The sequence below is a fragment of the Triticum dicoccoides genome, unplaced genomic scaffold (assembly GCF_002162155.2).
Source record: "Triticum dicoccoides isolate Atlit2015 ecotype Zavitan unplaced genomic scaffold, WEW_v2.0 scaffold148340, whole genome shotgun sequence".
Lineage (NCBI taxonomy): Eukaryota > Viridiplantae > Streptophyta > Magnoliopsida > Poales > Poaceae > Triticum > Triticum dicoccoides.
Genome location: NW_021205582.1, coordinates 7608 through 17398, shown reverse-complemented (window position 1 = coordinate 17398; position 9791 = coordinate 7608). Strand labels below are relative to the sequence as shown.

The 9791-nt window shown below is 46.3% G+C and overlaps 1 protein-coding gene across 1 annotated transcript; it reads right to left on the bottom strand.

Annotated features, from left to right (window-relative positions):
- Positions 1-1727: 1727 nt before the first annotated feature.
- On the bottom strand, positions 1728-3111 carry LOC119343952 (the record flags this gene model as incomplete). The annotated part of the gene is made up of 1 exon (XM_037614651.1): positions 1728-3111. A coding segment is annotated over one exon (1164 nt), but the record flags the coding sequence as incomplete, so codon positions are not given.
- Between the last annotated feature and the right edge of the window lie 6680 nt (positions 3112-9791).

Here is a 9791-nt window from a genome sequence, read left to right as displayed (position 1 = left end):
CACACACACACACACACACACACACACACACACACACACACACACACACACACACACATATATATATGTGTGTGTGTCCATGACGAGATTCACATGAATTATTCAGCCACCACTACAGTAATGTGTGCGGCACATAGCTTTTTACTATCTACTCCCTCCGTAAACTAATTTAAGAGTATTTAGATCACTATTTTAGTAATCTAAATGCTCTTATATTACTTTATTTACAGAGGGAGCAGCTGTCAGGATCCAAGCCTGACGAAACTGAATATTTTCGACATTTGTACTGTTCATGATCAGTTTCAGCCCCGCGGTCTCTGTCGTCTGCATCGCAAGGCCCTAGTTGCCTCTTACCGGTTCACGACGGCAGGACTCCCTCAGCCACAGATCAACCATCCCGCCAAGTCCAGTGTCACTGTTAACTTTCTGACAGAGTTGCTTTTGCTTCATCAGGATATTCTTTTACTTTTTAGCTGTTTTGCTTGGCTATTTAAGCCCCCATTTTGGGATCGCCACATCCATCTTCTTGTGTAAGGCCGGGGTTGTCCCCAAGCCGCCGTGTCCCGGCCGGCAAAGTTCTGCCCGCTTGCAGCCTGAAGCGAGCGATAGCGCCACTGCTCCCAATCCCCTGCATCTCACTGTCCAATCAACCGCTTTTTTCCTTTCTCCACATGCATGCAAACATTGATTACCCTGGCCATCTAATAGCTCATATAAAGCCAGCTTATTACACCAGACTTTTACTATAGAGGCTATTGCTGACATGGCACCGGTATAGAGCTAGTAGCCGGCGTTTCTATTAGCCATGCTCTTACAAATTAAGTATTCTCTCTCCCCTATGCAAACGACTTCTTTAATTTGATAGTAAAAATTTGGATGATAGATATCTTCTGAACCATAGCTCTGTTTTTTATTTTTTATACATTATTATTCATAGGAGAAGATCTCCAGAACAAGCTCAATGAAGGATACATTTGAACTAGTTTTAATTTTTACTGTTTCACTCGTTTCAAAAAATATAATTTTACTCGTTCAAAAATCAGTATTTTAATATGCACATTTCACTCATTTTAAAAATATTTCAAGTATTTCAAAAACACTTGATTAAGTCAATACATAAAACTGTTTCCTTTCATTTCAAATTTAAAACATGTTTCACTGATTTCACTTATTTCAAATCATTGGTTTCATTAAAAATGATATATTTGAGCTAATTTTTGTTTAATATATTGCAGTTATCTTTAAAAGCACTTTCATAAAACAAAACGTGTTTCGCTTTGTAAAATTATTTCATATATATGAAATAATTAGTTTCACACATGAAAACAATCCATTTCACATATCCAAAATGTCCGGTTTCACACCGAAGATGTCCGCCACACAACATGGCCAGCTGGCTTCATATTTTTCGTGGTCCATATCATGCGAGTTATAGCAATCCTAGGGAATTTGTTCAGTGTTGGAGTTATCATATTCCTGTTAATGATTGTGACAATTTTTATAGGATACGTACCACCTTGGGGTCAGATGTCCTATTCGGAAGCAACAGTAGTTACAAACTTAGCTAGCGATCATACCAGTATTAGGAGATACTGCAATTACTTGGCTTTGCGGTGGTTACCACGTTAAATCGTTATTTGTCCCCATCATTTACTCTCCCTTATTTTTATTAGGCGCCATTCTACTTCGTCTGTGCGCATGTGCGTGTATTCCTTGTATTCTTGAAATAAAAAAAAAGTAATATCCCATATTGAAATGCAAATGTACAAACCTTCCATGACACATAAGATACATACTTTGCTTTCAATCCAACAATAAGTGTCATTAATTTAGTACAACTTCATATTAATTTTACACTAATTTATTTTGGGACGAAGAGAGTACATGTTATCCATCAACCACAACTGCATCATTTGTTTCCTTGAAGGAGAACTCACCTGTCTTATGTTAAATGTTAGAGACCATTTCATATCCACCCGATCTCCTCCTCTGCGCAGGAAGCGACGCGGTGCCTCTGAGCCGCTGCTGCAAGAACAACAACAAGGCCAGCAGCACTGCCCCGCAAGGTATAACCACGTCCCACACGATGCTGAAGAGGTCGCCGCGGGCGCTCGCGTACAGGTGAGAGGAATGCATGCTTGGCGTGTAGACATGGGCTCTGACCACATCGTACACATGAGGCGCCACACGGACCATGGTGCCCCCTATGTAGAACCATGGTGAGATCACCCCAACTCTGGATTTTCCTAAGGATGCGTTCATGATGACCTGCGGGAGGAGGAAGCCATCCAGTATCAGCCCAGCGTACGACACAAGGTCCTCCCAGATTGTTGCCGGCCCTTCACCCTTGCTGATTATTGACGGGTCGCCGCTCATGGCACGGGCGTTGATCCCGTGGATTATGGCGGCGAAGGCTCCTCCGAGAGCGTACAATGGTAGGCATATCCACAACACGATCCTCTCGGACACGGTGGATGTGCGGCGGCCTGACCACGCCAGCTGAAGAAGGCGCAGCTGCAGCACGAAGGCGATCAGCGTAGGCGCCCTCATCATGACCTCGTTCATCTCTAGCCTCCGGCTCGTGGAGTAGTACAAGTCATAGTACTGGCTCGTCCTGCTTGCAAACAGGGCCTCAGAGTTGAGCGCGAGAGGGGCGAGATACCCCATGGTGACCACGGTGAGCATGGTGATTGATGTCGCCGCATCCGCCTCAGGGTTCCTCTTTGTGTGGAGGATCTGCAGGATGATGAAGACGCACGACAGCGTGGTGGAGGCCAGCAGGAGGACACTCTCCATGTCCATCCTTGATACGGCCTCAAACACTTGTGAGGAGTACATACCATAGGAGGTGAAATCGACCTTCTCGAAGAAGAGGAGGTCCGTCTTGTCTCTGAGACTACTGATCACCCCCGTGCCATGCCCTTGCGCCTTGGAATCGAGGGAGGCGAATTGCACCGTTACCAGTGTCTGGCAGTCCGTCGAGCCGTTGTGCTCCTGGCAGCCGACCATGCACAGGATGCCCCTGTTGGGATCATAAACACCTTCTGCTGAGATCTTTCTCTTCTCATGGCCAACCGAGTAGTTCAACATATTGGTAGGGCGCACCCATATAATTCAGAATCATTATATGGTGAATTTCCATACTAATGGGCTACTAAAGGAAAAAGAAAGAAAGTGATCCAAAAATTCTACCATTGAAGGATTCTTTGAATAAGTTCTTTACATCTTCAAGCAATGTTGATGTCATTGAAGAACAAGGGCAAGAAACTACTCCTGAAGAAACCTTTTTTGAAGCACTGAAGTATTATTGTTGTCGATGGAGTCAGTCTAATTTGGTTCTTATTTGAGGTAATTAATCATGTCGTGTTAGTTTCATTTTGTGATTTTTTAGTATTATTGTTGTTGATGGAATCAGTTCAAATTTGGTTATTATTGTTCTCGATGAAGTCATTTGAATTATTATAGTCAAATTTTAAACTAAAGACGTGTGACTAAAAGTTATTCTTAATAAGTCATATATATAACGCACACACATACATATATATGGTCTTAGGACTTAGACATAGGGGCCCATGTTATCGAGTTCGCCTAGGGCCTCCCAAAACATAGGGCCGGCCCTGATTTCCCCTTTAATCACTGGAGCTGCTCATGAGTCATGACCCTGCTCGATGGTCGCTGGATTTTGCCCTTGGATATTCGGCCACATCCATCGCGTGTTGGTGCCCTGAATGTTGACCGGGAAATACTTGCGTCCTCACGCCACAACCCCTGTCCGTACATGCTACCCCAGCAGCCTCCTCATCGTACCTACAGCCCATCGAATTGCTTATGAAGTCACTGTTCCAAATTGTTTGCAAAACGATGCTGAATTGGAATTATATGAATGCCCTCTTTTTCTGTGGTTTGTTCTTGCAATCATGAGCCAGAGGTTGGAAACATCCTAGGTTGGGTCACCTCTGCGCCGTCGATGCCACCTGCAACCTATTTCAATCCCCTCTGTACAAGGTTCTCCCCGATTCCTCCGTTCCAATCTCCCTGCACCATGTTGTTCGTTAGATTACTGCCATGCATTTGACCTGTTGATCATTTTCGCCCTGCTTTCCTTCAGTATATTTAGAGAGTCAATGTTCGTATCATGAATTACGTCTTTGTGTTGATATTTTTTCCATAGCTCATCACTAGGTAGTCATGGATCCTTATTTTGCTCTTTTTTATTTTGACTGGGTGTATATAGTACAAACAGACATGCATACACACTGGGTTCAGACTAATGTGTAAACTGAAACAGGGAATTAATCGTTGTGCCATGTTCCAAACTAAAAATAGAGAAAAGTGGACAAATGATTGGTTAGCAAATATACACAGCCGCAGGCAAATCTATTTTTGGTTGCTGACTGCACAATCTGAACTATATAACTCTGAAAATATATTATACTCTTTCTCTTGGGAGTTTAGAGCTGTTGTAGCGTTGCTATATGAATAGATGTCCAGCTCACTTGATTGTGTAATATAGATGTGTAGGTGAGACCTCAAACTTGACCATAATATCAGGTTTAGAGATGCAGATGCACATGGCCAATGATCTCAAACGTGTATGTGCTGTTGCAGCATATATGCAGTTCTGATCACTGACTGACAAATTCGTTGAAATACAAAATCAGTATGTACATTCAGAAAAACCATGTTACTAGCTTTATCACTGTGGCATATCTGCAGTTCTGGTCATTGACTAACAAACTATATAGGCCACGGTATACAAAACTACAAATATATTATGATGTGGGGCAACATGTATAGACATCATCTGCACTTTTTTGCAAGTTTCCACTTTGATTCGTTTGTTCACCCTTTTATCTTACCTTAGTGTAGATTGCCATCTCTGCAGAATGTGAAGTTAGTTGTGTAGTTTCTTACTTAAATTTGGTTCATGACCTTTCACACAAAATTCATGAAAAAATCCCGCAGCAACGCGCGGGGCATCAGCTAGTTAATATGAAGTAGATACCAATTAAACCCACTCTGCACCAACAAGATGCCTAAAAACATCCAGGATGCACACCACCAAAAAAGAAATTATAAATAGGAAAAAAGAAAAAAGAAAAAGAGAAAAGACCCTGCAATGGTGATTAATCACCCGCAGTGCAGCACTATAAATAATTAAGCTATTACTTGCATTGCAGTGACACGTTTCTCCTTAATCAAGCTACTTTCTGCTGCTGCCCACTACTTTCGCCGTTCACAAGTGAAATATGTTTTTGATATTTTAATATAAATTTCATATGGACTGAAATGAGTTAACAACACACTAACACACAAAAATGTTATTCCCTCCAATTCATATTAATTGTTGCTGATTTAATACAAGTTATACTAAATCAATGACCACTAATATGAATTGAAGGAAGTAGAACATCTTATATTTGTTTTTTAATGTGACAACTGCAGGTTTACGCCAGCTTGAACCATATATATTACAACAGCAGTGGCAGCATTACAAGCTGAAGCAGATGGTTACAAGGGGAGAGGGGGGAGGGGGGAGAGACAAAGGTTACAATCTCGCAGAAAGGTGAACCAACATTGGGGCCCAGTCATGAAGCAGAGACTATTTGTGGGCATTATTACATCTATGTGTTTTTTCAAAACGGAGGCAAAAGATTTGCCTCATCTATTAAAGTAGAGGAGAATAGAGTTTTGTAGAGTTACACAAGGCCGGAGTACGGCATGACAATTACTCGCGCGATACAATTTTCCCTAATTGTTTAGCCCCTGCAGTAACCCATAGGTTGGCCTCATCTATAATAAGCTTGAGAAGGATTGGCGGTGGCGTCTCTTTGTGGCGGAAGACTCTAGCGTTCCTTTCGTTCCAAATTGTCCAGGATACGAGCATGGTAAGGGAGGCCATGGCTCGACGATCCGGAATGCTCGAATTGGTGCGCTTGTCCCACCAAGAGAGGAGGGAATCCTCAAGGTGCCAGTCAGAAGGGTCCAGATGCGCAAGCCCATACTTGTCAATGAGCATCCGCCAAAGCCTCAAGGTGAAGCGGCATTTGGCAAATAGGTGGACGCCCGACTCCTGCACCTGCTTACAGAGCGGGCAAAGACCGCAGTTGTCCCAGCCACATCGCTCTAGCCTGTCGGCGGTCCAAATCCGATCTTGTAAAGCCAGCCAAGAGAAGAATTTGACCTTTGGGGGCGCCCACATTTTCCAGACCATGGAGTCCATGGGGGAAAGCGTCAAACCCAGAAATTGTGCCTTGTATGCAGTGGACGCCGAATATGAGCCGTCCGAAGAGTGCTTCCAAATGATGTCATCCTCAGAGTGGATGTCGAGGTGTATGTCATGGATGAGCAGCCAAAGGGTGAAAAATTCCTGCACATGCTGGCCAATGATGGTAATGTCTCGTCTGATCGTAAGCATCCAAGCATTCTCTGTAATAGCCTCTCGCACCTTCCAGTTCTTTCTCCTCGAGGCCTCAAAGACGAGAGGTGCAATGTCCTTCGGCTTGCGGCCAAGCAGCCAGGGGGAGTCTCAAAAAGGCGTTTTGGCCCCATTGCCCACGATGATGGAAGTGGAGGCGTAGAAAAAATCACGGTCCTCCTCGGTGCAAGGGTTGCCCAGGCCGACCCAGAGCTTGGACGGCTCTTTCCATTCAAACCAAAGACATCTGAGCCTCAAAGCACGAGCAAATTTGTCGGTGTTAAGAACACCCAAACCCCCATAGCTGGTGGGGCAGCAGACCATGTCCCAGTTGTCTTTACATTTGGCACCTGTGGTCTTGTCAGAGCCGGACCAAAGAAAAGCTCGCTCAATCTTGTTGAGGTTGTCAAGGGAACCCTGAGGGACAATGAGTGGTGTGATGGAGTACACAGCCTGAGAGGTGATGACAGATCGAACAAGGGCCGTGCGCCCAATGGTGGTGATGTTCTGCCCATCCCAGGTGACCAATTTTCCAGCCGCCTTGTCCTGGAGGTATTGGAAGTCAACTTTCTTCAGTCTCCAAACCGAGAGCGGGAGGCCCAAGTATTTGATAGGGAAAAACGCCCTGGTCACCGGGATGCTGCTGAGAATGCTCACAAGATCCAGGTTGGCGCATCAAATGGGAACGACAGAGCTTTTGTGGAAGTTGGTGCAAAGGCCCGTGACGTCTCCAAAGCCTTTTAAGATGGTTGCAAGGTTGTCAATATCACTCTTAATTGGCGCCATGAACACGGCGGCGTCATCCGCATAGAGGGAGGTTCTGACCATTGTACCTCGGCCACGAATCTTATGAATGATTCCCTTGCGCGTAGCCAAGTCGAGGATCTTGTGCAACGGGTCAATTGCGAGCACGAAGAGTAGAGGCGAGATGGGGTCTCCTTGGCGAAAACCACGTCCATGCCTTATGGGGGGCCAGGCAGGCCGTTGAGGAGGAAGCGCGAGGACGAGGACGAAAGCAATGCCGCAATCCAATTTCTGAATTTATCAGGGAACCCCATGCGTTGCATGAGATCCAAGACATACTCCCATCGGACTGAGTCAAAAGCCTTTTTCATGTCCAGCTTGAATAATAGAGCTGGAGTCTTGCACTTGTGCAGCCGACGAGCGAAGTTGCGAACATACATGAAATTATCATGAATGCTTCTCTTCTTGATAAATGCACTCTGCGCATTGGAAACCAGAGCATCCATGAGTGGCGCTAGGCGCATGGACAACACCTTGGCGATGATTTTGGCAACGGCGTGCATAAGACTGATAGGCCTATAGTCGGAGATCCCCTCAGCGCCGTCCTTCTTGGGCAATAAGACCACATTGGCAGAGTTTAGCCATTGCAGGTTGTCCGTGCGCAGGGAGTCAAAGAAGTGGATGACTCGCATGAAGTCCACCTTGATGAGGTCCCAACATTTCTTGAAGAAAATGCCGGTGAAGCCGTCTGGGTCGGTAGCTTTGTTGTTGGGCATTTCTTTGATAGCAGCCCAGACCTCCTCCTCAGTGATGGCAATGCCAAGAGCGTGGAGGTTGTGATGCTGGATGTCGAGCTCATCCCAGTTAATGTCTACGTTACTGTTGGTTCGAATCCGCCCCATGACCTCAGAGAAGTGGTCGTGTATGATCTTCTCCTTCTGCCCATGCTCAGTCACCCAACCGTGAGCCTGTTTGATGCGGTGAATATGGTTTTTTCTTCTCCTGGCATTGACACGGCGATGGAAAAATTTTGTGTTCGCATCCCCTTCTTTGAGGTTGGCCACCCTCGCACACTGGCTCTTCCTAGCTCTCTGAAGGACCGCCAGGCTAATGACTCGTCGTTTAAGTCTAGCCCGAAGGTCGGACTCGGCGGGGGAGAGGAGACGCGTCTCTTGAGCAATGTCCAACTGAAGGATGACCAACAGAGCCGCATGGAGTTGGACGTTGGCCTTCGAGAACATTTTTCTACTCCATTCCGAAAGGCAGAGGGCGGTTTTTCTGAGCTTATGATGAAGGACTTGATAGGGCTCCGAGTGGGGCATGTGCTCGTTCCAGGCCGTTTGGATCACCTCAGCGAACCCAGGCAAGGAGACCCAAATGTTTTCAAATTTGAAGGAGCGTGGACGTCTGGGTCCTTTGTCATCTGCCAGGAGCAGCGGACAGTGGTCCGACAAGGAGGATGAAAGCGCGTGGAGAACGTGGGTGTTGTGTGTGGTGTCCCACTCTGCATTGCAGAAGAAGGAGTCTAGCTTGCACAGGGTTGGATTGGATCGCTCGTTACTCCAGGTGAAGCGCCTGTTCTGAAGATGGATTTCCTTAAGCTCACAAGACTGCAGCGTCGCACGGAAGCGGTTGATCCTACTTGTGTTCACGTTTCTCTTATTTTTGTCCCTAGCACGATAAATTTGATTGAAGTCGCCTGAGGCCAACCAGGCGACTCCCGGCAGCGGCTTGTGGCTAAGGAGCTCCGCAAAAAAGGCATCCTTGCACGCCGAGTCGGTGGGACCATACACCGAAGTGGTTTTGAATGTAGCTCCAGTATCCCGGATGCGTACCGTGGCCGACAGACAATAAGAAGATGTGGCAATGTCAGAGACCTCCGGGAGGCCTTGATCCCAAAGAAGGAGGATACCACCACGGGTCCCCTCAGCCGGCCGCTATGCGAAGCCACGAAGCCTATTTCCGCCAGTGGAAGCCGCAATGAACATGTCGATGGAGCTGAGCTTTGTTTCTTGGAGGCAGGCAAGGTGACATGAGGTGCCCTCGATTGTTGCCTTAACAGTAGCCCTGCGGTCTGGGCAATTTAGCCCTCTTACGTTCCATCTCAGAGTGTTGATAGGTTGCTCATGCATGGGAAAGATAGAGATTCTCAGGGTACAATCTGATAGCAGAATACAACTTGGGGTTGAAGCAACTAAGGCAAGGCATAAAGCCAGTACTGCTAACAAGTAGCAAGTTCCATGCCACACACGGCAAGGACCCCTTACAGGAAATGCAATCTAAATGCACTAACATGGGAAAACTAGAGAACCCTACAGAGGCACTACAAGCAATTTTCTTCAGACTGTAGCCTCTTGCTCTCCCGTACCAGCAGCGGTAGGTTCCATTGTCGACTCTCCTCCATGCCCAATGAGGGCGTCTTCCACTGTGTTGACAGCGCCATTGTCCAGCTGGAAGAAATCACGCATGGCCACAATTATCTCTGGGGTCAGCTGCTCTTTAAATTTCAGCGAGAAAGCAGCAAGGGTGGCTTCAGTAACATCTTCTCCATCTCTGGTGATGCCCAGACTCCGGCAAACCAGCCGTTCGGCCATTTTAGCCGTTGGTACAGCCTCGGGACGGGCGGACG